This window comes from Anabrus simplex, chromosome 6 (genome assembly GCF_040414725.1).
Source record: "Anabrus simplex isolate iqAnaSimp1 chromosome 6, ASM4041472v1, whole genome shotgun sequence".
Classification (NCBI taxonomy): Eukaryota; Metazoa; Arthropoda; class Insecta; order Orthoptera; family Tettigoniidae; genus Anabrus; species Anabrus simplex.
Window position 1 is genome coordinate 129,149,983 of NC_090270.1, and position 27,997 is coordinate 129,177,979.

General features: G+C 40.8%; 1 protein-coding gene across 4 annotated transcripts in view; it reads right to left on the bottom strand.

Annotated features, from left to right (window-relative positions):
* Pde9 (phosphodiesterase 9) overlaps positions 1-27,997 on the bottom strand; it is a 1,237,973-nt gene that overhangs the window by 46,733 nt on the left and 1,163,243 nt on the right. For all 4 annotated transcript variants that reach the window (XM_068228340.1, XM_068228339.1, XM_067149920.2 and 1 more), the window contains one exon: positions 9,363-9,490. In XM_068228340.1, coding sequence (XP_068084441.1) covers positions 9,363-9,490 — 128 coding nt within the window. The remainder of the gene's footprint in view (positions 1-9,362; positions 9,491-27,997) is intronic.

Here is a 27,997-nt window from a genome sequence, read left to right on the forward strand (position 1 = left end):
CTTTACACATGTTATTCAGTATACAGTCGTCAATTCTTGTAATGTCTCGTAGTAGTTAAAGAGCCATGTTCAGGTGCAGGCTCTTGCTCTCATTCAAAATCAGTATATCTATTGCACGTAACGTCGTGCACTTCTGTGACATCCCATATACAGGGTAGGGAAAACGAAACTGGCCAGGAAAATATTTACAATCGGACTCGGGAGGGATTGAATCACAGAAGATGCTGGAAATGGCCACCGTTGACTTCGATGCAGCGCTGTGCTCGATTTATCACTATGAGAGACTCATAGGGATAGCAGCAATAGCGTTTGCAATGTTTTGCTGTAACTCTTCCAGTGTGTGAGGATTATTGTAGCACACCTGACCATTCAATTTTGTCACAAGGTAAAAATCACAGGGAAAGAGATCAAGCGAGCGAATGGTCAATTGATTGCAGTGTCTCTGCTGATTATCTTCTTCCCACTGAACACCTCACGCACTCGTGACAAGGTTGTCAAGGCGGTGTGTACTGTTGCTCCGTCGATCTGAAAATATTCATACTGTCGTCCATCATCTGTGAGTTGATTCACATATGGATTAAAATATCTGGACATACCGGTAAGCATTAACAGTTGGTGAAATAATCGTGTTACGATACAGACACCAGACGTTACGCACCATACACAATCTTGAGATTACTCACCGGCTTTTCGGTGTACTGATCGGGATTTTCTGATGCATAATGGCACGTGTTGTGTGAGAGCTCATACCCTGACCGACAGAACCAGGCCTCATCTGCAGAAATGAAAAACTGAGTATCCAAAAGTCCTGACTCCACTTCAGTCAGAACCCACCGGCATAACTCAACTTCCGTAAATTTGTATAATTAATTGTATCCAATTATTTCATGAGCCCCTCTCCTAACGTTCTGTTTGTGAAAGTTCCTTTTAGCCGGGCTGAGTGGCTCAGAGGGTTCAGGCGCTGGCCTTTGACCTCAACTTGGCAGGTTCGATCCTGGCTGGCTCAGTCCGGCGATATTTCTTCTTCTTCTTTCCCTTCTTAAGTCGCCGTCTCCACATGGAGGTTGGCGATCCACGTAGCCAGATCTGCTTTGCATTGTACTGAGCCATTTCTCTGTGAATTTATAGGGATAATCTTGAGGATTTTGAATGTAGTGGTTTCCCGTTGCCCTTCTGCATCCTAATGCCGTTGATCAAAATTTGGTTGCCTACGCCTTTAGGGACAATTTCTTGCTCCCTAGGACTATAGAGTGCCCTGATCTATACTGATCTGTACTTGTAAAGCCATACGATATATATATATATCCACTCTCAGGGAGACTGTTGGCACTTGGTATACAGGATCTCCTTATACCGGGAGATTTTCGATCCCTGCGCAGTTTTCCCGCCCTAAAGATGGCGGACTGAGTAAGGGCAGAAGGTGTAGATAAACAATACAAATTCTCTGGCGTAGGCAACACAGAACATGAAGAGAAGAGACCCCATCTGCATCATGGTTTCAATGGCTATGGTTTTAAAGCATGCAAAATAGCCGACACTTAGGGCAGCATGATATACAAAAATAATAAATTACCCTCCTAACTGGTGATATCTATGGATTCAATGTAAGAAGTCAAGATGTTGGACACTTACGGTACAAAAAAATATAGCAAAGCATGACCCTGATATCACTGATAACAGATCGTAGTCACAAGTTAACACCAACACACGGTTAGCACATATAATCAAACCAAATAGCTCCTAGAACACACAATCGAGGCATAGTTCTTCTTGATAGATCGGTTAATAAGCAAGGGAGATGTTCAATAAATTTCCAGCCTCATTGAAATAATTTAAGAAAAGGCTAGGAAAACAACATATAGGGAATCTGCGACCAGGGCGACTGTCCTAAATGCAGATCAGGATTGATTGATTGATTGAATGATTGATTATATATATTACTCAGCACATTTGAATGTGATGAAATAAGTCAGCCTCATGCCGAGAGATTTAATGGCACGTAAATTAACTGCGTGACAAAATTTCGGCGTCTCCGAAAACCGTCAAAAGCAGTTAGTGGGACGTAAAAAGAATAACATTAAAAATAATTGAAAGTAGTTTTTAAAAATTCCTTGTTCTTTAAGTAAGAGTATTGCCTATGATGATGTTACGTGACTCACCCTATATATGTAGCGATTAGGCTACATGTCCATGTGTCATGTAGAGTTAGCTATAAGCTTGCACTCGGGAAATAGTGTGTTAGAACCGCACTGTCAGTAGCCTGGATGGTGATTTCCCGAGGTTCATTTTCTCACCAGGCAAAGACCGATTCTGTACCTTTATTAAGATCACGGATTCAATCTTTCCATTTCTAGCTTGTTTCAATCCCAGAATAGCTACCAAAAGACATTTCTAGTTATAGATACGTAATGAAATGACACATGAAACCTCTTCTTGTTTGTATCATAATTTTGTGAGCAATTCCGGTTGTAATTATTATGAGAATCACCAGGTCCCGATAACAAAATTCCCTGTGGGTGGGGGCGGTAGAGTAACACCCACACTATCCCCTGCCTGTCGTAGGAGGCGACTAAAATGGGCCGCAGGGGCTCTGAACTTTGCAGCGTGGGTTGGCAACCACGACGCCGAAATGCCGAAATTTTGTCCCGCAGTTAATTTACGTGTCATTAAATCTCTCGGCACGAGGTTGATATATTTGGTCACCTTCAAATGTGCTGAGTAATATCAATCAATCCTAGCATTGCTTCCACTTACATGAGGCAGGCTCCTCACTTTCGTCTATTCTATCCGACCTCCCTTGGTCAACTCCTGTTCTCTTACGGCCCCTGCGGTATTACAGCACTCCAGGCCTAGGGAGTCTTTCATTTACACGCCCTTCGTGGCCCTTATCTTCCTTTGACGAAAGTGTCAGATCCCTTCCATTTTTCTCTCCGATTAGTGGTATATAGAGTATGGTTGCCCAGTTGTACTTCCTCTTAAAACAATAACCACCACCACCACCATCCCGATAACAAAACATTTACTTGAGGGTAATATAAGATTATCGCGACTTCTTCTGAGCTTATTGTGATAGGAGGATGAAGTAGAAACCAAACGGAAACTGGCTTTGAAGAAAAAATGAAATTTTACAAAAGAGAACAATCTGAAATACATAGGCCCGCTGCACATCATTTTTAAGTTCTGGCGATTAATATCCCCACACATCATCACTTTAAGATATCAGTTAATTTAACTTGAACTTACTATGAACTATTGTGTATTTTAATGTGCATAGTCCACTACTCTCGTCACATGTAGTTCCAATACAAATCTGCTCATCAATTCTTAGTAGCATTTCCTGAAACTGAATGTATTGACAGATAATAGTTCTGCATTTTAATTATTTTTGCGACTTTAAGTTCTGGCATAAAACAATAAAACGCCTGCACCCGACCCATTCTTGAGTTAAGTAATATGATAATCAGTCCATTTGAGAAAATTTTGCTTGAATAAAATGAGGATCGTCGCTGGGCCACTACGTTTCTGCAAATCGACCCCTTGGGACGATGCTATAGCGATACAATGTGTTAGCGCCACTCACAGGTAGTCAAATATGAGTTTCAATGTTGAAAACATTTCTAGCAGACAAAGCAGGGGCCCTCTTACTACGAAAAACATAACATTAAGCAATTTCTTCAGTTGTGCAGAAAGTTGAAGGGCTAAAGGACCCGGAAAGGTTTAAAATTGTGAGTCTTGGATAGCTCTATCAAACTAAAAAAAAAAGCACTCCTGTCCTAAATGCAGTTTCGGGAAAAACAGTCTAAAATCGCTTGTTTCTTTACTAACTTTTTGTTAATAAAAGTTCTAACCAAATTAAGTTATTTATATAACTATTTCTGTAATGTGTTCCTTGTTTCATTACGCTCACGCGTTTTTTGATTTTTTTAAATGTCCACACCGAATGTAGTTATAAGGGCTTAAGTGAAACTCTGCACTGACTGACGTTAGCGCTCGTAGTGGTGCTTAAGTGAAACTCTGCATTGACTGACGTTAGCGCTCGTAGTGGTGCTTAAGTGAAACTCTGCATTGACTGACGTTAGCGCTCGTAGTGGTGCTTAAGTGAAACTCTGCATTGACTGACGTTAGCGCTCGTAGTGGTGCTTAAGTGAAACTCTGCATTGACTGACGTTAGCGCTCGTAGTGGTGCTTAAGTGAAACTCTGCATTGACTGACGTTAGCGCTCGTAGTGGTGCTTAAGTGAAACAATACATTGACTTATATTAGCGGTCGTAGTGGTAGAACACGAACTGCTAATCTAATCGACCGGATAACGAAGATTAAGGAGAGAATCGTAATTTTAGGAATAAATAAATAATATATTCTCATAATGTATGATATTTTATTTACCTATAATTCGTAGCTCAGGATGGTTTCAACATTGAGTTGCTTGCCTGAAGGACTAGAACTGTGGACTTTTGTTTCTAGTTTGGCACCACATAAAATCCTCATGAAACTTTTTCCCATTCCACTTTTTCTGACTGCAGACCGACAAGGGAGGAATCACTTTGTTTGCAAATTAATTACTTACCATGTAGCAGAACAAAATATTCTGTTCTAGATGTCAGTAGATGCAAGGGACTTACTCTTTCGTAATCTTCAGATAAAGTTCCTGGTTCTTTAGCTCGGTACATTGTAGAAATTACAAGATCCTCGTTTATTGCTTTAGGTATTACCGTATATTAATTGTTTTTTTTTTCACGTAATTCAGTAGGAGCTTTCTTCTTACATGATGCATGAACTTTCTGGGGTACGATACTTCTTACATAAGTTTGGTGATCATGCAGACCAACTTCTTATACTACTAATAATAATATTATTGTTTTTACGTCGCACTAACTACTTTTGACGGATTTCGGAGACTCCGAGGTCCCGGGATATTATCCCGCATTTGTTTTACGTACCAGTAAATCTACAGACATGAGCACCTTAAAATACCACCGGGCTGAGCCAGGATCGCAACTGCCAAGTTGGGGTCAGAAAATCAGCGCCTCTACCGTCTAAGCCACCTAACACTTCTTCTACTATGTTAATATACGAGGTTATGTCTTTATCAGGACAGCTATTTGTGTAACTCCAGCGTTCCATCTTCATAGGTATAAGATTTCCTATACTTGTAACCATCGAGAATCTTGTATCCCCCTACAGTTTCCTTCCTCAGTTATAGCACTTCGATGATAGCCGTCATGTCAGCGCACGCTTAGCCGACCTTAACTTGTCTCATAGGAACTTCTTAAGTTTACAGTAAAACGAAATTATGATGGCAGAATAACGCTGGGTGAAACACATTTCCTTGCACTGAAGGAGTAAACAGCAACTGTGGTGCAAACGTATTGCACCCATCGTCGTATGCGGGAATGTGAGGAAAATGGTAGTTAATTTAGAACATCTTTAAGATATTTGCTCTATATAGTAACATGTGCTTTGAGTGTGTTTCCCTTAACCTCGAATGCTCTCAACCCCACGAAGAGATGCAACATAGATCGTTCATTACAAAAAGAAAAAAAAATGGTCTGTGACTTTTCCACGCAAACTCACTAGTTGCCTGCTAGCCCCATTATACGGTGTCATGTTGCATTCGGTCTGAAAAGTATAGCTGCAGTACGAGTGCATGTCTTGAAGTGTTCGGTTGTGGGTCACGGAGTAAACTGTTAATGTTGGCATCATGAGGAGAAATAATCCCATGGATGTTGTCAAAATATTAGAGAAAACGTTGCGACGTGCTGAATGTGGAAATGCAATCGGAGCCAGTAATATGGAGTTCACAAATATGTTATAGCATAATAATGCGGAAATGCCGGGTGGAAAAATAGAACAGGCCCGGAAAATGTTTATAAGACTGACGCGGAATTGACCCTTGTTGACAAGAGAACTGCCCATCACAGGAAATGCTGGAAACCGTGATTTCGATGCAACAATCGGTTGCTGTCACATGTCTGCTTATGCGCATCTCCTGCATGTTCTGTCCCGAGAACATCGATATGTCCTTACGTGTGAGTGAGTGACAGGAGCAGACGTGTTAGTAATCAGTTGAATGAAAATGGTGCTCACGATGAAACAGCGCGTGTTCATGGTCGAGTGTTTTGCGAAGCACGACTCGTGGAAAACCTGTGCGGAACTTTTTACACAAGAGTTTAAGACCGGGAGTGTTTTGGGAAAACCTCCAGCAAAAAACGTATTTTTAAATAGAAGCCCCCCTTTTTCCTTTAGCATAATTCAAAGCAGGAAGAGAATAATGTGTCGTTTGTCACAATATAATACACTGACTGAGAGAGCAAATGCAACACCAAGAAGGAGTGGTTCGAAAGGGATGAAAGTTGGGGAAAAAAACAGAGACGGCACGGACGAATAATTGATGTTTATTTCAAACCGATATGCAGGTTACACAATGCGCACGGCATCGACTCAGTAGGATGTAGGACCACCGCGAGCGGCGATGCACGCAGAAACACGTCGAGGTACAGAGTCAATAAGAGTGCGGATGGTGTCCTGAGGGATGGTTCTCCATTCTCTGTCAACCATTTGCCACAGTTGGTCGTCCGTACGAGGCTGGGGCAGAGTTTGCAAACGGCGTCCAATGAGATCCCACACGTGTTCGATTGGTGAGAGATCCGGAGAGTACGCTGGCCGCGGAAGCATCTGTACACCTCGTAGAGCCTGTTGGGAGATGCGAGCAGTGTGTGGGCGGGCATTATCCTGCTGAAACAGAGCATTGGGCAGCCCCTGAAGGTACGGGAGTGCCACCGGCCGCAGCACATGCTGCACGTAGCGGTGGGCATTTAACGTGCCTTGAATACGCACTAGAGGTGACGTGGAATCATACGCAATAGCGCCCCAAACCATGATGCCGCGTTGTCTAGCGGTAGGGCGCTCCACAGTTACTGCCGGATTTGACCTTTCTCCACGCCGACGCCACACTCGTCTGCGGTGACTATCACTGACAGAACAGAAGCGTGACTCATCGGAGAACACGACGTTCCGCCATTCCCTCATCCAAGTCGCTCTAGCCCGGCAACATGCCAGGCGTGCACGTCTATGCTGTGGAGTCAATGGTAGTCTTCTGAGCGGACGCCGGGAGTGCAGGCCTCCTTCAACCAATCGACGGGAAATTGTTCTGGTCGATATTGGAACAGCCAGGGTGTCTTGCACATGCTGAAGAATGGCGGTTGACGTGGCGTGCGGGGCTGCCACCGCTTGGCGGCGGATGCGCCGATCCTCGCGTGCTGACGTCACTCGGGCTGCGCCTGGACCCCTCGCACGTGCCACATGTCCCTGCGCCAACCATCTTCGCCACAGGCGCTGCACCGGGGACACATCCCTATGGGTATCGGCTGCGATTTGACGAAGCGACCAACCTGCCCTTCTCAGCCCGATCACCATACCCCTCGTAAAGTCGTCTGTCTGCTGGAAATGCCTCCGTTGACGGCGGCCTGGCATTCTTAGCTATACACGTGTCCTGTGCCACACGACAACACGTTCTACAATGACTGTCGGCTGAGAAATCACGGTACGAAGTGGGCCATTTGCCAACGCCGTGTCCCATTTATCGTTCGCTACGTGCGCAGCACAGCGGCGCATTTCACATCATGAGCATACCTCAGTGACGTCAATCTACCCTGCAATTGGCATAAAGTTCTGACCACTCCTTCTTGGTGTTGCATTTGCTCTGTCAGTCAGTGTACTTTCATTGAATCTCGTGTAATTGTAAAGTTCAGCAGTTACAACTCGAAAGGGACATGAAACATCGCAGAGAGGTAGTCTGTGGTAGTATTACATCAGACATAGCTGCGCCGTATTATCCATTAAATACGCGGCCGATTACAAGCGCGTGTGGAAAATAATGAGCAAAACTTTGAACATTTAATGGTATAATTGAATGTGTACAATTCTCTGACAAAGGTATTCCGTACAGTGTGTAATTCTTACGAGAACTACGTTAATAAAATCTTGGCAGATGCACCTAATGTACTGTTTATGTTTTTTTCTTCACAAACCGTTCATGCTTCTAAATTCCATTATCTCTGTTCTTCATTCATCCCATTCACCCGAGACACACTCGAATGAACTTCTGAGGAGTGTATCTCAAGCGTCAGCTTCACATTACAATTACTCGGGAGTGGATCAACATTGTAACAAACGGCATTATCATCTCTTTTCCTGATTTTATTTATGATAATGATAACAGGGGGTTTATATTTAAAAAAGGCCCTCTTTTTCCTTTAGCATAATTCAAAGCAGGAAGAGAATAATGTATCGTTTGTCACAATATAATACTTTCATTGAATCTCGTGTAATTGTAAAGCTCAGCAGTTTTGTGTTGAAATCCACACATCCGTACATATTTTAAAATTAATTGTATCCCCTCCTAGAATTCTGTCTATAAAAGTTATTTTCAAAATCCATTGCTGTTTGAGAAATATTCAGTATTCATATAACTTCCAGGGTTAGTTTTCCTCCTCACTCAGCGAGAGATTTCACCTCTACCGCCTCAAGGGCAATATCCTGGAGCATGATACTTTTGGGTGGCTATAGAATTGGGGAGGTGAGCCAGAATCTCGTCCAGTCGGACTCATCTGCTATGCTGAACAGGGGCGTTGTGGGGAATGGGAAGATTGGAAGGGATAGGCAAGGAAGAGGGAAGGAAGCGGCCGTGGCCTTAAGTTAGGTACCATCCTGGCATTTGCTAAGAGGAGAATTGGGAAAGCACGGAAAAACACTTCGAGGATGGCTGAGGTGGGAATCCAAACCCCCTCTACTCATTTGACCTGCCAAGGCTGACTGGACCCCATTTCAGTCCTCGTACCACTTTTTAACTTTCGTGGCAGAGCCGGGAATCGAACCCGAGCTTCCGGGGGTGGCAGCTAATCACACTAACCACTACACCATAGAGGCAGACTGTTTAAGAAATATTACAGGCGATAGTGTTAGTTGACTCATCCTGTATATCTAGAGTCGCACTGTTCCCGTGCTACAAGCAATTTAAAAAAAAAAAGAAAAATCATTGCTTGGAAATGTAGAAACTAAACTGACTACTTATTTTCTTTGGTATTGGTTTAACGTTTAACGGCAACAGTGGGATTGGAAATGACGGAATTCGGAGGTAGCGAATGTAACCGTAGGTAAGTTACAGTCCCGGGATTTACTTGGCGTGAAAACGGTAAGTGGTCTTCAGGGCTGTCCATTATTAAATTACAATTCCTTCCTCTTCTCAATTACAATATTTACAAGCAATAGCCTTGTTTTAAGGACCTTACGCTTCACGGAACCTTATGATAGGAGGAAAGCTGATCTGAACCCTTCAGCCCTGTTTCTCTCTTTAGACTTACCCAGCCAGCTGAGGTGCTCCGTAGTCTCCAACTTGGTGCGAAAGCGCTCCACCTGCTGCTGTAATTGCATTACGATAGGTGGCAGCTCATCCGCATCTCCCCGTAGTTGCTTCTCCAGTCTCGATACCCTGGGGGTCAACATCACAATGTAACAGAATCACACAAGGAAATATTATTTGTTACTAACTACGATTGAAAAAAGAAATAATCACATATTCTCTGTAAAATGCCTCTGGATCGACTAATATTTTACATTTCAACACATCGTTATAAGCATAGCCTTCCCTATGTTAGTTTGATCATTTATTGTAAATTCTACAAAATAAGTAAAAACGGGACTTTTTTTTTTTTTACAAGTTGCCTTACGTTGCACCGACACAGATAGGTCTTATGGCGACGATGGAACAGAAAGGGACTAGGAGTGGGAAGGAAGCAGCCGTGGCCTTCATTAATTAAGGTACCGTAAGGTGGGGTTACTTTGCGCCTACAGGGGTTACTTTGCACCACTTGCCAAATGACATTGAATGACCTCTGACGAGTAAAATGTGGACTAGTTTGATTTAGTTTGTAACTTTCCAAATAGATGTCATTACTGTGGTACTTTTTGAAGTTACAGAATCCTCCCAGAATGCTGTGTTCTCTTGTGAGCCTCCATTGAATTTCAAGCTCTAAGACGTGTGATTTTTTCTTATTTTAACTTTTGTGTGTATCCTATACTTGCTGATGTGCTAATCAGGTAAGACCAATTGTACTTAATACCTTTATAAGTCACCATCTGAGAATTATACCGTTTATTCTAAAACAGTAAGCTGGAAATGCACAGTTCGAGTGAAAGCATATGCATGTCAACATTCTGAGCTACTTGGGGATACTTTGCACCAGCATGAAAGTGGAGCAAAGTAACCCCAACATTTTAAAATAAGTGTATTTTAATTATATGAACTATGTTATATGAACACACTACTCAGATATGTAATCCTGTTGTGTTGCAGACGAACTATGCCAAGAATATACGTCAGAAAACCTGGGAGCAGGCGTTATGCAGACTATTCTCTGGAAAAGATGAATGAATGTCTGACAGCCGTTCGGGATGGAATAATGTCGACCAGGGCCGCAGAAGCACATTTTGGTATACCTAGGCGAACTATTATTAACAAGATAAAAGGACATCACTCTTCTATTCCTGGAAAACCACCTATTTTCGGCGAAAAAGAAGAGAACATATTTTCAGACTGTGTTGTTGCTATGAGTGAGTTTGGATTTCCTATTGATGAATTCGAAATGCGGTGCATTGTTAGTGCTTATCTGAGTAGGATGGGCAGGGAAGTCAAGCAATTTAAAAACAACCTACCAGGAAAAGAGTGGGTGAGAAGCTTTTTAAAGAGACATCCAGAACTCACTGTACGATTTGCTGCAAATATAAAGAGATCTAGGGCATCAATAAACAAAGAAACTCTCCAAGAATATGTAGGTAATATGAGGGGCACACTGGAGGGGGTACCTCCGCAAAACATATGGAATTATGATGAAAGTAACCTCACAGACGACCCAGGTTCCAAAAGAGTTATAACTAAAAGAGGTGTGAAGTACCCGGAAAATATTCGTAATGCTTCAAAGGCAAGTGTGTCTGTCATGATTTGTGGCTCAGCTGCTGGTGAACTCCTTCCCCCATATGTGGTTTACCGATCACAGAATATGTAGTCAACTTGGCGTGAAGGAGGTCCAACAGGATGCAGATACAATAATTCCAAATCTGGATGGTTTACTGCAGAAATTTTCACTGACTGGTTTCAAAGTCTTATGCTCCCAAGATTAAAGAAACTTGTAGGGAAGAAAGTACTTATAGGGGATAACTTGTCGTCCCATATTACACCAATTGTCTTACAGTTGTGCAGAGAGAATGATATTCAGTTTGTTTGCTTACCGGCAAACAGTACCCACCTAACACAGCCGCTGGATGTAGCCTTTTTCCGGCCAATGAAAGCTGCATGGAGGAAGATTTTGGGTCAGTACAAAGAGAGTGAAGCTGGAATTCATAGTGCAGTGTTGCAAAAGCAACACTTTCCCCGGCTATTGAATCAGTTGATGGATGCAATATCTCCACACGCAGAAGAAAATCTGAAATCTGGCTTCCGGAAATGTGGCTTTCATCCTTGTGATGTTAATGAACTGTTAGAGCGTCTTCCTGGCAAGGGTTGTGAAACAGACGGTAGTATCGAAAATAGCTTCAGGGAGTTTTTGACTGAAAAGAGATGTAGCATAGTAAATGGAAACACCCAAAGAAAAAGAAGGAAAGTTGATGTTCCAGCCGGGAAGAGTATTGCTCATGAGATCTGTGCAGAAGATTTGGCTGACGCAGGCCCTTCAAAACCAAGTTCCCAGAAAGCAATAAAATTAACAGCAACAATGCCAGATAAAAAGAGAGGGGAATCTCATTTAAGCGTAACAGAGTCTGAATCAGAAAAAGAAAGTATTACACTTTCGCTTCAAGACTCATCAAGTTCTTCAGACGTTGGATTGTCTGAAACCGAAGAAGTGGAGGAAAGTGGAGAAAAGTGGCAACCTATCAAGAGAAAGAAAGGCGAGTTTGTTATTTTCTGGTATGAAGACGAGCTCTTTCCTGGTAAAATAGTTTCTTTTACTTCAGATGCTGTGGTAATATCATCAATGGAACGATCTGCAAGAGCATGGAAGTGGCCAAAAACTGTTGACAGTATGGAGTATAGTTGGGAGGACATTTTGGGCGCCATTAAACCACCAAAGCCAATTAATAACCGTGGATATTTTTCAGTTCCCGAGCTGCTACACATTTGGACATATCAAAGTTTCGTTTGTAGTGTGTTTCGATTTTGTGTTGGTGAATAATGAGATAAAAAACTGAAAAGTGTTCAGAAACAATTTTTTAAATGTTTAAATTCCAAATTTCTATTTGTCTAATCATTGTAATAAAAATATTTTATAATGCTGACATACTACTATGGTGTAAAGTAACATTTAAATGTGCTAACTATGCTCCAGTGTCATGTCCTGCCTCATTTTCCATGTTATTCATTAAGTGGTGCAAAGTATCCTCCCCCTATGAGGATACATTGCACCACTTTTTAATTATCCACAGTGCTGAAAATTGCAAGTCTACAAGTTCTGTAAATCAAGTAACTGGATTAACAGGCTTTCATACATGTGTGTACAAAAAATTACCTTAATATCTCTAATACATTAAGTTATATACCGTTAAACCTTAAAATTGACAGTAAAACGGTGCAAAGTAACCCCACCTTACGGTACATCCCAGCATTTGCTTGGAGTGAAAATGGAAAACCACGTAAAACCATCTTAGCTGCCGACAGTGGGCTTCGAATTCACTATCTCTCGAATACTGGATACTGGCCGCACTTAAGGGACTGCAGCATTCGAGCTCGGCAAAAATAGGAAAATAAGGGCTGAAATGTTAACTAAAAAGAAACGAGAGGGGTAATTTGATGGTTGATATAAGAGTAAAATCAACACATTTATGTAATGAAGATATGAACGTGGCACACGTACAACAAGACTGCAGAAACAAGAAATATCGGAGAAAAATACCCAGGTAAAATTCGAAATAAACTTGAAATTTACACAGAGAATGTAAGGAACGAGGGAGAGCAACGAAACAATGTAATATCAGAATAAGGGAGGAAAATGAATCTAAGGAAGGTGAAAACAAAGAAGATTCATACCGGGCGAGTTGGCCGTGCGCGTAGAGGCGCGCGGCTGTGAGCTTGCATCCGGGAGATAGTAGGTTCGAATCCCACTATCGGCAGCCCTGAAAATGGTTTTCCGTGGTTTCCCATTTTCACACCAGGCAAATGCTGGGGCTGTACCTTAATTAAGGCCACGGCCGCTTCCTTCCAACTCCTAGGCCTTTCCTATCCCATCGTCGCCATAAGACCTATCTGTGTCGGCGCGACGTAAAGCCCCTAGCAAAAAAAAAGAAGATTCATGTATCTAGTCGTAAGAATATGTAAAAGGAGGTATCCTAGACTTAGTGAGTTAAATTCTAGGAAAATACTATTAAATCAAAATTTGTCTGATTATTATTGAATACATACAGAGTCTCCGGGGCTCAGGTGGCAGCGCGCCGGCCTCTCACCGCTGGGTTCCATGGTTAAAATCCCGGTCACCCCATGTGAGATTTGTGCTGGACAAAGCGGAGGTGGGACAGGTTTTCCTCCGAGTACTCCGGTTTTCCCTGTCATATTTCATTCCAGCAATACCCTCCAATATCATTCATTTGTCATTCATTAATCATTGCCCCAGAGGAGTACGGCAGGCTTCGGCAGCCGCTAGATGGAGTTTCATTCATTCCATTCCTGATCCGGTCGAATGACTGGAAACAGGCTGTGGAGTTTCATTATTGAATACATGTCCAAGAAGGATTTATTGGATAATGTGAGTACAATTTTTAAATGCAGTATTTCTTTTTTTTAACTTTTTGTTTGTTAGGAAAAGAACTAACTGCATGTACCAGTTACTTTAACAATAAATGGACACTCTCTTCCCAGTTGCTGGCCATCCGTGGCTGGTAGAAGAGAATATTTTATTCTGTCGATTCATTCAATTATTTTTATAAGTTTAATGACTACTTGCAAATATGTAGATATATATCTACTGTATATCCGTCAGTAAGCGATAAGCATCTAATATCTGCTTTACCAATGTGGAGAAACTAACGATTTCTCTTATCTCAAACCTGGTGAGGTATGGACGAGGAATTCTAAGCCCCGAAGAAAGTATGATTTTGCTTTCATGCACTTGATCAACATAATAATAATAATAATAATAATAATAATAATAATAATAATAATAAAGTTCATATATCCCAGCAATTGCAATTCAAGTCCCTGGAGTAGTAGGAGTAGTTTTGATAGAAATATTTTTGAGAAATTATTGTAGACAACCTCGTATTTTTCAGTAGGCCTAATTAAGGACACTTTTATTCTCCGTCCCGTGGAATAGGGAAAATAATATTAGTCCACCAGCTGTAATAATCACATAACCATATAATCACTAATCACATTTCAGTTGAGAATTGTAGTGAATATAAGGTATATTAGATAGTATCTTGTCTGTTATATTCGTGTTTTTCTTTCTGTACGGCAATCCTTTCGATACTTAACCATTTAACAAAACGCAAGGTTTCATTTCTATTAGAGCATAGTAGGATAAAGTAATACGGTTCTAAATAAATAATCTTCTGTCTACGCGTTTAACTTTGTTGGTACGGTTCTTGCGAATTTCAAACTTTAGGCCTAATTGCAATTTTCATTTCTATTTGTGCTTAATAATAACCTATTGTAATTAAGATACGTCTGAACGTAGTTTTTAAACTATTGTAGTGTATTGTAGTGACTTATTAGAAATTAGAGTGCTTATTCTCCCTATTATTTTGAGTAGTCTTGCGAATTTCAAACTTCAAAAGTAATTTCCATTTCAGTTTGTGCTTAGTAATAACCTGTTGTATTTTAATTAGGATACGTCTGAACATAGTTTAAAATCATTGTAGGTATCTTATTATAAATTAGTGTGTTTATTCTATTACTGTGAAATATTTGTGTAGTATAGTATCTGTAGTATCTATAGTATCTTTTGTATCTGTATTAACTCTCTTACTAGAATTCTGTTGCAGTAATTAGGGTAGACTTAACTGCAGTTTAGAATTGTGTAGACCTAATTATTGTGTATTACTTTCGGTTTTCAGTAATTAACAGCAATTTTCATTCTGTTAGGGTGTTGTAGAAAAAAATTCGTACAACTAAGTAGTTTTGTAGTGTAGTAGGAGCTTATATTAATTTCCTTGTTGTTGTGTGATCTTTGTGAACTATCCTAGACAATATTTCTTTCCATTAATTTTTATAGGCAATACTTCTTTCCTTTCATATTTATTTGCAGAGAATAAGTTATTTTATTTTTCCTTTTCTTCCCATTATTCCGTAAATAATGGCTACGCAGTGCAAGTGTAGGAACTGTTGGTGTGGCCAGGCATTAAGGAATATGAGGGAGGAGTTGGAGAGTTTGAGGGAGATAATTAGGATTCTCTCAGAGGACAGGAAGGAAAGTAGGTCTCCCTCAAATAATGTACAGGATACAGTAGGTGTAAATGAGGGATGGGAAAGAAATGGGGGAATTGTAGGACACAGGTGGTCTAATGTTTTAAGGGGAAGGAGATTGCAGGCTAAGGGCTCTGTTCAGAATCAGAATTCAGGACAGGCGTCTGTGAGAAATCGGTACGAGTCACTGCAGGTAGAACAACCGAGGGAAAATGAGGAACAGGGAACTGTTGCTGATATGCGTGGAAGTAGGAGGAAGGGAAAAGGTAGGAAAGGGAAATGTAGTGTAGTGGAAAGGAAAAGACAGGTGGAACAGGGTCATAGGAGGGAGAAAAGGGAGGAGGAAGTAGCTTCTGCAGCAGTGAGAAAAGATAGGGCTGACCAGAAGGGAAGGGGTTCAAATGAGGTGGGTAGGTTTGAGGCTCTGGCCATGGGGGATTCCATCGTTAGACATGTGGGGAAAGTGTGTGGAGGAAAGGGAACCAGGGTAGAGTGTTATCCAGGAATCAGGTTGAGGCAGATGTTGAGGAAAGTAGAAGAGAAGAAAGAGGGAAAGTAGAAGGTGGTAGTGTTTCACGTTGGTACTAACGACGTAAGGCAAGCAGATATAAGTACCAACATACAGTAGTTGGGGATGTGTGGGATCTGGTAAATGCAGCACGGATGAAGTTTAAGGAAGCGGGGTGTGTTATCAGTGGAATACTGTGTGGGAGAGATACTGACTGGAAGGTGATTGGGGATTTAAATGAGACTATGGAGTGGGTATGTGGGAAACTGGGAGTGAGATTTCTAGATGGCCTTCACTTAAACCGCAGTGGTACATATAAGTTAGGGAACTTGTTTAGAAGGGTTATAGGCAGGTACATTCAGGGAAACGGGGTGGTCTAGGGAGCGGTGTTAAGCGAACAGGGAACTGGAAATTAAGTAGGGATGACATAAAAATGCTAGTGCTCAATTGTAGAAGCATTGTAAACAAAGGAATCGAATTAATTTAATAGATATATACTTACCAGATATTGTAATAGGAGTTGAATCGTGGCTGAGAAATGATATAATGGATGCAGAAATATTCTCACGGAACTGGAGTGTGTACCGTCGAGATAGGATAGGAATGGTAGGAGGGGGAGTATTCATTCTGGTGAAAGAAGAATTTGTAAGCTACGAAAAAGTTAAGGATGAAAAACATGAAATTCTGGGTGTAAGGCTCATCTCAAAAGATAATAGGGAACTTTATGTCTTTGGAGTGTACAGACTGGGAAAGGGTAGCGCTGACGCTGATTCAGAATTATTTGATAAGATAATCAGCTATGTGGGAAACGATAAGGAAAGGGACGTGATTGTAGCGGGTGATCTCAATTTATCAAATGTCAATTGGGATGGTAATGCGAACGACAGGAAGCATGAACAACAAATGGCAGATAAGTTAATATGGAAAGGGCACCTGATTCAGAAAGTGACGGAACCAACTAGAGGGAAGAATATTTTGTATGTGGTGCTGATAAAAACCAGATGAGCTCTATAGAGAAACCGAAGTAATAGATGGTATTAGTGATCACGAAGCTGTTTTTGTCGTAGTTAAAAATAAATGTGAAAGAAAGGAAGGTATTAAAATTGGGACTATTAGGCAATACCATATGGCTGATAAAACAGGCATGAGGGAGTTTTTAAAAAGTAACTATGATCGCTGGAAAATGGTAAATAAAAATGTAAACAGACTCTGAAATGGGTTTAAAGCAATTGTTGAGGAATGTGAAAATAGGTTTGTACATTTAAAGGTGGTAAGGAATGGTAAAGATCCACTATGTTATAACAGAGAAGTAAAGAGACTAAGAAGGAGGTGCAGGTTGGAACGAAATCGAGTTAGAAATGGTTATGGAAGTAAGGAGAAATTGAAGGATATTACTAGGAAATTGAATAAAGCAAAGAAGTCAGCTAAGGATAACATGATGGCAAGCATAATTGGTGGTCTTAAAAATTTTAGTGAAAAATGGAAGGGTATGTATAGGAACTTTAAGGCAGAAACAGGTTCAAAGAAGGACATTCCAGGAATCATTAATGAACCAGGGGAGTGTGTATGCGAGGATATTCAAAAGGCAGAAGTATTCAGTCAGCAGTATGTAAAGATTGTTGGTTACAAGGATAATGTCCAGATAGGGGAAGTGAGTAATACTAAAGAAGTGTTAAAATTTACCTATGATAACAATGACATTTACAGAAAGCAGCTGGAATTGATAAGATTTCTGGGGATATACTAAAGGCAATGGGTTGGGAAATAGTACCATATCTTAAATACTTATTTGATTATTGTTTGGTTGAAGGAGCTATACCAAATGAATGGAGAGTTGCTATAGTAGCCCCTGTGTATAAAGGAAAGGGTGACAGACATAAAGCTGAAAATTACAGGCCAGTCAGTTTGACATGCATTGCATGTAAGCTTTGGGAAAGCATTCTTTCTGATTATATTAGACATGTTTGCAAAATTAATAACTTGTTTGACAGAAGGCAGTTTGGGTTTAGGAAACGTTTAGTCCACTGAAGCTCAGCTTGTAGGATTTCAGCAAGATATAGAAGATATTCTGGATTCAGGAGGCCAAATGGACTGTGTTGCAGTTGACCTATCTAAGGCATTTTATAGGGTAGATCATGGAAGACTACTGGCAAAAATGAGTGCTATTGGACTAGTAAAAAGAGTGACTGAATGGGTGGCCATATTTCTAGAAAATAGAACTCAGAGAATTAGAGTAGGCGAAGCTTTAGCTGACCCTGTAATAATTAAGAGGGGAATTCCTCAAGGCAGTATTATTGGACCTTTATGTTTTCTTATGTATATCAATGATATGTGTAAAGAAGTGGAATCAGAGATAAGGCTGTTTGCAGATGATGTTATTTTGTACAGAGTAATACACCATTTACAAGATTGTGAGCGGCTGCAGAGTGATCTCCATAGTGTTGTGAGATGGACGGTGGGCAATGGTATGATGATAAACGGGGTTAAAAGTCAAGTTGTGAGTTTCACAAATAGGACAAGTCCTCTCAGTTTTAATTACTGTGTTGATGGGGGTGAAAGTTCTTTTTGGGGATCATTGTAAGTACCTAGGTGTTAATATAAGAAAAGACCTTAATTGGGGTAATCACATAAATATGATTGTTAATAAAGGGCACATGGTTATGAGGGTATTTAGGGGTTGTAGTAAGAATGTAAAGGAGAGGGCATATGAGTCTCTGGTAAGACCCCAACTAGAGTATAGTTCCAGTGTATGGGACCCTCACCAGGATTACTTGATTCAAGAACTGGAAAAAATCCAAAGAAAAGCAGCTCGATTTGTTCTGGGTGATTTACGACAAAAGGGTAACGTTACAAAAATGTTGCAAAGTTTGGGCTGGGAAGACTTGGGAGAAAGGAGACGAGCTGCTCGATTAAGTGGTATGTTCCGATCTGTCAGTGGAGAAATGGCGTGGGAGGACATCAGTAGTCGAATAAGTTTGAGTGGTGTCTTTAAAAGTAGGAAAGATCACAATATGAAGATAAAGTTGGAATTCATGAGGACAAATTGGGGCAAATATTCGTTTAAAGGAAGGGGAGTTAGGGATTGGAATAACTTACCAAGGGAAATGTTCAACAATTTTCCAATTTCTTTGCGATCATTTAGGAAAAGGCTAGGAAAACAACAGATAGGGAATCTGCCACCTGGGCAACTGCCCTAAATTCAGATCAGTATTGACTGATTGATTGATTGATCGATCTCGATTCAAACGTTATAACTGCGATATATTTCTGTCAACTCTTGTATTTTAACGATTTCGGAGCGTTTATATTCTTCATTTACTGGCGAGACCTAGTGATTACAGTGCAGTATGTCTTCTGGTATGGCTAGAACAAATTCGTTACTTTTATTAATCTGTCTGTCCTTCGCTCTGACCATATGAAATTGACTGACGCCAGTAATGCTATTTCTGATGCAAGAACTTCCTGTTATAAATGGTGTGAAAATGTCGCTCAAAGGGTCGGCTGGTGCATGCATTTCCGCGGACTTGTCAGACTGACATGTAATAAATAGCAACTGCGGACACTGTGGCGAAAGCAACGGGAAACTACCTCAGTCCTAATTTCCCTTGTGATCTTCTTAAGCGACGTCTAGGTCAAATACGACAGCTAATGTCCGGATCCATGGCTAAATGGTTAGCGTGCTGGCCTTTGGTCACAGGGGTCCCGGGTTCGATTACCAGCAGGGTCGGGAATTTTAACCATCATTGGTTAATTTCTCAGGCACGGGGGCTCGGTGTATGTGTCGTCTTCATTATCGTTTCATCATCATCATCATCACCACCACCACCACCACCACCACCACCACCACGACGCGCAGGTCGCCTACGGGTGTCAAGTGGAAAGACCTGCACCTGGCGAGCCGAACATGTCCTCGGACACTCCCGGCACTAAAAGCCATATGCCATTTCATTTTACGACACTTAATAGCAGAGCTTTTGAGGATTCGATCAGTCTTCGGAACGATTACTAAAATAAATCTATATAAACAGAATCGTAACGATCATGTGCCTGTACGTTGACTATTTTTGCGAAATTTCCGTACAGTTATCCGTTTCAGGTGTAAAAGTGAATATCTCATATATGTTAACTTTGTTTGTTTGTTTGTTTGTTTGTTTGAGTTCTTATAACTTGAAAACTACTGAAGATATTTCAACCAAAGTGTATATTTAGGTGGGTTTTACGTTTCAAAACATTTGAAATTCCCAGAATGGACTGGGGGTTTATAGGGAATTGAAATAGTGATTTTTACTCTCCCACAATATATACAACCAACCTGACTGCAAATCGACCAACCTTGATGGAAATCCATTTCTAAAACGTTTTTCTCAGTGCATTTTTTCGACAGGAGGATTAATAAGCGAGATACCATGAAAGTCGGTTTTGCACGCAAAGTACATCGGACGTAGCCCAGAATGTGTTGTACGCGGAGCGGATTCCTAATCTATCTATATAATTAAAATCGTAACGACCATGTTTCTGTACAATGACTTTTTTGGCGAAATTTTCGTACAGGTATCCGTTTAAGGGGTAATAATGACCATCTGTATATTTTTAGCTTTAGTTTCCTGAAAGTTCTAATTTTACCCCCCCCCCCCAAATGAAGATAGCGGAACAATCTTCCAGAGGAGCTAGAAAATTGAAATTTGGCAAAATTAAATGTTTTATAGCCTGTAACCGACGGACAACTTCCAAGATCTTTAAATTTTTCACTTTTTATCCCCGAAAAATATCGAAATATAGAGACGTTTTTAATGACGGTGCAGACCTTCGTTTCGAGGTATTTCGTGGCTAAACGGTAAGTTCTATCACAAAACGGATGGCACAATCTCAGTTCAATTGGAATGATCTACAATTTTGGCCATATGACATTTTGTCGCCTCTCTCTCTCTCTTATACGTTAGATATGGCTGTAATTCTCGATTGCAAGTAAATTTTGTGCTTTTTACACGTATATTTCATAGTTTGACACACGTACAGGAAAGACAGAGTCAACGAATTTGGCACGCACATTGACACGACCAATGGATATATGCGAGCAAAATTTCATTATTATTTTGCGCATACTCATGTGGAAATTTAATGTAAAGTGTTAAAAATGTACCCAAATTTCTACCCATTCAAATATCCTAACGCGATCGAACCCATAAATATGGGAGATACGAGAAAATGTTTTAGGGCCGAACATGTAGAGCAGTAAAAGGGGCGTCTAATGGTGCACACCGTTTGTTGACATCATGTACCGTTCAGGAGCAGTAAATCTCGAAATGAAGGTCTGCACTTACGAACGTGCCCATGCATATGCATATCTGTCTTCTATATAAATAAAATCGTAACGACCGTGTCCGTACATTGATTATTTTGGAGACATTTTCGTACAGCTATCGGTTTAAGGGGTAATAATGACCATCTGCATATTTCTTAGCATTAGTTTCCTGAAAGACCTAAGTTTTTATCCCCCTCCCTCAAAATCAAGATTGCGGAGCAATCTGCCAGACGAGCTAGAAAATTGAAATTTAGCAAAAATTATACGTTTTAGCCTGTAACCGACGGAAAACTTCTAAGATCTTTACACTTATCACTTTTGATCTCCGAAGAAGATCGAAATATAGAGGCAATTTTAATGACAGTGCAGACCTTCGTTTCGAGGTATTTCGTGGCTAAACGGTAAGTCCTATCACAAAACGAATAGAACAATTTACGTTCAATTTCTGGTGGTATTCAACTTTGGTCCGATGACTTTTTGTCGTATCTCTCTTCTACGTTAGATTTGTCTCCATTTCTCTACTGTAACTAAATTTTGCACTTTTTACACGCATAATTCATACTTTGAATCATTTTTAGGAAAGATAAAATCATCAAATTCTACACGAACATTGGCCCACCCAGTAGCCATATGTGAGCCAAGTTCTATGCTTGTAGGCGTCACATAATTATCCGAAAATTAATGCACTGTGAGACAATCTTACCCAAATGTCACCCTATTCAACATTTCTAACTCAATCTGACCCAAGAATAATGAGATACGAGAAAATATCACAGGACAACCCATTTAGAAGGTAAATACGACGTCTTATGGTAAAATTCGTTTGTCGATATGACGTACCGTTCAGCAGAAGTTAATCTGTAAATTAAAGTCTGAAATATTGTAAACATACATATACTACTCTTTTGTATGTCGGCATATATATATAAATAATATATAGCCGGAATTTTGACAATGATCTCAGTAAGGACGGTGGTGGTGGTGGTGGTGGTGGTGGTGGTGGTGGTGGTGGTGGTGGTGGTCACCTGCTCTCCTAGCAGCTCACAACTCTCTCTTCCACCTCTGAAAGCTCTGTACCAAGGAAATATATATTACGAAACATTGTAGACTTACCATAAGCTCTATAAAGATGCTGAATCGCTCAACGGAACGCAAAAATTGCTTGCGTGTCGTAGCTCTCGACTTTGCGCTATACCGCTTTTCACGAGAGTTCAATCCTGATGTAAACAAATAGACGGAGCACCTTGCCTATATAAGTGGACATGGTCGTATTTGATTGGAGAAGCAACCGTCGCACTTACTCGTCTATATATGAGCTCGAAGAAAAGTTGTACGTCGCATTTATTTTATTTTATTTTAGTTTAGTTTACTACATTTAGAGAGTTTGGAAGAGTACATAATCAAATTAAAATATGGTTGTTATATATATCTGTATATACATACATGTTGTTAGGGAATGGCTACTCTAAATACACCTCATGTGCTGCAGACATCACTCCACTCCCCAGACATAGAGCATTTATGGACGGAATTAAAATGTAAACTGTGAAAGCAGCGTACTATAAATAAGGAAGCTTTGAAACATTACTTCATGGACGAATGGTACAAAATAGGTCGTAAGTGATAGAAAAGCTGGTGACATTCATGCAAAAAAGCCTTCAAGCCGTGATTGCTTTCAAAGGACGTTCAACGCGCTGCTGATTCTTAGGAAATGACTGTACATTCCTCGAGTTCTTACTGTGGACGAATACTTTTGCAACGTGACTTTTCTACAAGCAGCACGATTGTTTTTTATTTATTCCAAATGCCAGTGCTTACAGTGCTATACATTATGTTCTCGGATGGTCGGATGGCAAATAAAACACACTCTTATTTGTCATTAACTTTTTTATGATATTGGTGCTATTGACCATTGTCCTCACATGACGAATACTTATGCGAGCAGCTGTATGCATGAAATGAAAGATTTTAATAACATTAGAGGCTGTCTGATTCGAGGTGAAGTATTTCAGTCTGACCTCTATCAGTGGGCCCTTCTGACAAAGAATTAGTGAAATAACGTCAATTATTGTGGATATAATATTGCCGAATTGCATTGGATCCGACTTTACCCAATCGATGAACCTTGTTCGCATTCATTCATATCGATTTTAAGTGATAAGTTCTCATACCTCCCCTGCGAACGATGTGACCTTGCCGCGGTGGGGAGGCTTGCGTGTCCCAATGAAGCAGATAGCCGAGCCGCAGGTGCAACCATATCGGATGGGTATCTGTTGAGAGACCAGACTTAGGAATGGTTCATCGAAAGGGGGGTAGCAGCCTTTCGCGGTAGTCTAGACGATTGACTGATATGGCCTTGTAATAATAGCCAACATGTCTTAGCTGTGTTGATACTGCTACAGGCTGAAAGCAACGGGAAACTACAGCCGAAACTAACTCCCGAGGACATGCAGCTCTCTCTCTGTATGATTGATGTACTGATGATGGCTTCCTCCCGGGTAAAATACCCCGGAGGTAAACTAGTCCCCCATTCGGATCTCCGGGTAGGGACTACACGAGTGGGGGCGATCATCAGGAAGATGGATACTGACATTCTGCGAGTCGGAGCGTAGAATGTTAGAAGTTTGAATGGTTGTGGTAGATTAGAGAATCTGAAAAGGGAGATGGTCAGACTAAAGTTAGATGTAGTTGGTATAAGTGAAGAACAGGATTTCTGGTCAGGCAGCTACCGAATTAACAACACAAAATCAAACAGAGGAAATGCAGGAGTTGGTTTAATAATGAATGAGAAAATAGGGCAGCGGGTAAGCTACTATGACCAGCATACTGAAATAATTATTGTCGTCAAGATAGACACCAAACCAATGCCCACCACAATAGTGCAGGTCTATATGCCTACTAGATCAGCGGATGATGAGGAAATAGAAAGAACATATGAAGAGATAGAAGATTTAATACAATAGGTAAAAGGAGACGAGAATCTAATTGTGATGGGAGACTGGAATGCAGTGGTAGGCCAAGGAAGAGAAGGTAATACAGTAGGAGATTTCGGATTGGGACAAAGGAATGAAAGAGGAAGTCGGCTGGTTGAATTCTGCACTGAACATAATTTAGTCCTTGCCAATACTTGGTTCAAACACCACAAACGACGGCTTTATACGTGGACGAGACCTGGAGACACTGGAAGGTATCAAATAGACTTCATTATGATTAGGCAGAGATTCAGAAACCAGGTGCTGGATTGTCAAACTTTCCCAGAAGCAGACGTGGACTCTCACCACAACTTGTTGGTCATGAAATGCCATCTGAAGCAGAAAAAATTGAAGAAAGGTAAGAATGCAAAAAGATGTGATCTAGACAAGTTGAAAGAAAAGAATGTGAGGGATTGCTTCAAGGAACATGTTGCAAAAGGACTAAAAGAACAGGCTGAAGGAAACACAATACAAGAAGAGTGGATAGTCATGAAAACTGAAGTCAGCTGGGATGCTGAAGAAATGTGAGGAAGGAAGAAAAGATCAACTAAGAATCAATGGATAATTCAAGAGATACTAGACCTGATTGATGAACGACGAAAATACAAGAATGCTAGAAATGAAGAGGGCAGAAAAGAATACAGGCGACTAAAGAATGAAGTGGATAGAAAGAGCAAGGTAGCTAAGGAAGACTAGCTGAAGGAGAAGTGCAAGGATGTCGAAGATTGTATGGTCCTAGGAAAGGTAGATGATGCATACAGGAAAATCAAGGAAACCTTTGGAGAAAGGAAATCTAGGTGCATGAATCTCAGATGGAAAGCCATTTCTGGGGAAAGAAGACAAAGCAGAAAGATGGCAGTAACATATCCAACAGTTGTATCAAGGTGAAGATGTGGATAATTTGCTTCTGGAACATGAAGAGGCTGTTGATGCTGATGAAATGGGAGACCCAATTTTGAGGTCAGAGTTTGACAGAGCTGTGAGCGACCTAAATAGGAACAAGGCACCTGGAATTCATGACATTCCCTCTAAATTACTGACTGCCTTAGGAGAAACCAGCATGGCAAGGTTATTCCATTTAGTGTGTAAGATGTATGAGTCAGGAGAAGTCACATCCGATTTCCGGCAGAATGTTGTTATACGTATTCCCATGAAAGACGTTGCTGACAGGTGTGAAAACTATCGCACCATTTGTTTAGTATTTCATGCTGCAAAATTTTAACACGTATTGTTTGCAGAAGAATGGAAAAACAAATTAAAGTTGAGTTGGGAGAAGATCAATTGGCTTCAAAATAAATGTAGGAACACGTGAAGCAATCCTGACTTAGCGTCTGATCTTAGAGGATCGAATCAAGAAGGACAAGCCCACGTACATGGCATTCGTAGATCTATAAAGGGCATTCGGTAATGTTGATTGGACCAAACTATTTAAGATTCTGAAGGTGATTGGGATCAGATACCGAGAACGAAGAATTATCTACAATCTGTATAAAAATCAGTCTGCAGTTATAAGAATCGAGGGCTTTGAAAAAGAAGCAGCAATCCAGAAGGAGTGAGGCAAGGCTGAAGTTTGTCCCCCCTCCTTTTTAGTGCTTACACAGAACAGGCAGTAAAGGAAATCAAAGATAAATTTGGAAAGGGAATCACAATCCAAGGAGAGGAAATCAAAACCTTGAGATTTACCGATGATATTATTTTATCTGAGACTGCAGAAGATCTCGAGAAGCTGCTGAATGGTATGGACGAAGTCTTGGGTAAGGAGTACAAGATGAAAATAAATAAGTACAAAACAAAAGTAATGGAGTGCAGTCGAACGAAGGCAGGTGATGCAGGAAATATTAAATTAGGGAATGAAGTCTTAAAGGAAGTAGATGACTTTTGTTACTTGGGTAGTAAAGAAAACTAACGATGGCAAAGGTAAGGAGGACATGAAATGCAGGTTAGCACAAGCAAGAAAGAGCTTCCTTAAGAAAAGGAATTTGCTCACTTTAAACATTGACAAAGGAATTAGAAAGACGTTTTTGAAGACTTTCGTGTGGAGCGTGGCATTGTATGGAAGAAAGAGAATAGAAGATTTTGAAGTGTGGTGTTACAGAAGAATGCTGTAGGTGAGATGGATAGATCGAATCACAAATGAAGAGATACTGAATCGAATTGGCGAGAGGAGATCGATTTGGTTAAATTTGACGAGAAGAAGGGATAGAATGGTAGGACACATCATAAGACACCCAGAACTTGTTCAGTTGGTTTTTGAAGGAAGTGTAGGTGGTAAGAACGGTAGGGGTAGACCAAGGTATGAATATGGCAAGCAGATTAGAGCAGGTGTAGGATGCTAGTTACGCAGAAATGAAAAGGTTAGCACAGGATAGGGTGGCATGGAGAGCTGCATCAAACCAGTCTATGGACTGATGACTCAAACAACAAGTTCTCATGATATGTGTGTTGTTTGAATTCCATGCGCTTGTCTCTCTCTCGTCATCAGCCGTGAGGCTGGTTGGCAGCAGCTCTCCATTCTTCACGTTACTCTGCTGTCCTTTTCAGTTTGTAGTAGGAATCACATCTCATTTCATCTAATATTTGTGTCATGCACTCTAATCTTGGTCGTGCTCTATAATTTTTTCCCCTTTATGGAACACTATTATTTTCTTATAACCCATCATGTCTATGTATATGGCCTGTTAGATGATGTCGCCGTCTTTTTATTTTTGTCATAAAACATCTTCTCTATCTCCTGCTCTTCGAAACACCTCTTCATTCGGGACCATTTAATGTGCTTGTATATTAGAAACTAGCAAATGTAACCATGCTTCGCTACAGTATTGTACATTGCGTTCGGGTTTCTACGTATATTGCTATAAACACGGTGAGTTTTTATTAAGTTACATGTCCCTTAGCGTTATCCGAGAAACATCATGGGGAGGTCCCCATACGTTCTTCCCCATGTAAGTGCGAGTTGTCAAGTTGTCATAATGGCAGGCCCTCTTCTCCACTGCCATTCACAATCGAGTTGGAGAGTTTTCATTATAATAGCAGGAATTTTCGTAACAATTGGAGGCCCCGTTTCCTGCTGCTAGTCAAAACTGTGTTGTGGTGTTATCATTATAACGACAAGTCCCTTTTGCTAATGCCAGTCACAGTCCAGTTGTGGAGTTTCGATTATAATAGCAGGCCACTTTGCCAACTGCCAGTCACAATCCAGTTGAGGAATTCTGCTTATAATGGCGGGCACCCTTGTCTACTGCCAGGCACCACCGAGTGGAAGAGTTTTGACCATAATTGCACGCTCTCTTGCCTTCTTCCAGACACACGAATGTATATGCACATGTGTAAGTGTAGACCTTCATTCCGAGATTAACTGCTCCTAATCGGTACGCCATATCGACAAACGGATTGCGCCATCACACACCACTTTTATTGTTCTACATGGTTGATTCTGTAACATTTTCTCGTATCTCCCCTATTTATGCGTTATATTGAGTTAGAATCTTTGAACAGGGTGAAATTTGGATACAGTTTTCACACACTGCTTTCAGTTTTGCATACTTATGTGGCAGGTGGAATCATGAAGTTTGGCTCGCATATGGCCATCGGTCGTGTCAATATGCATGCCGAGTTTGATGACTATCTTCCCTTAAGAGTGTCGAAGTATAAAATATACAGTACGTATAAAAAGTACAAAATTTACGTAAAATCGAGAAATGCTGCTCTATCTAACACATACGAGATCGAGATACGGCCAAATGTCACAGGACCAATGTTGTAAATCT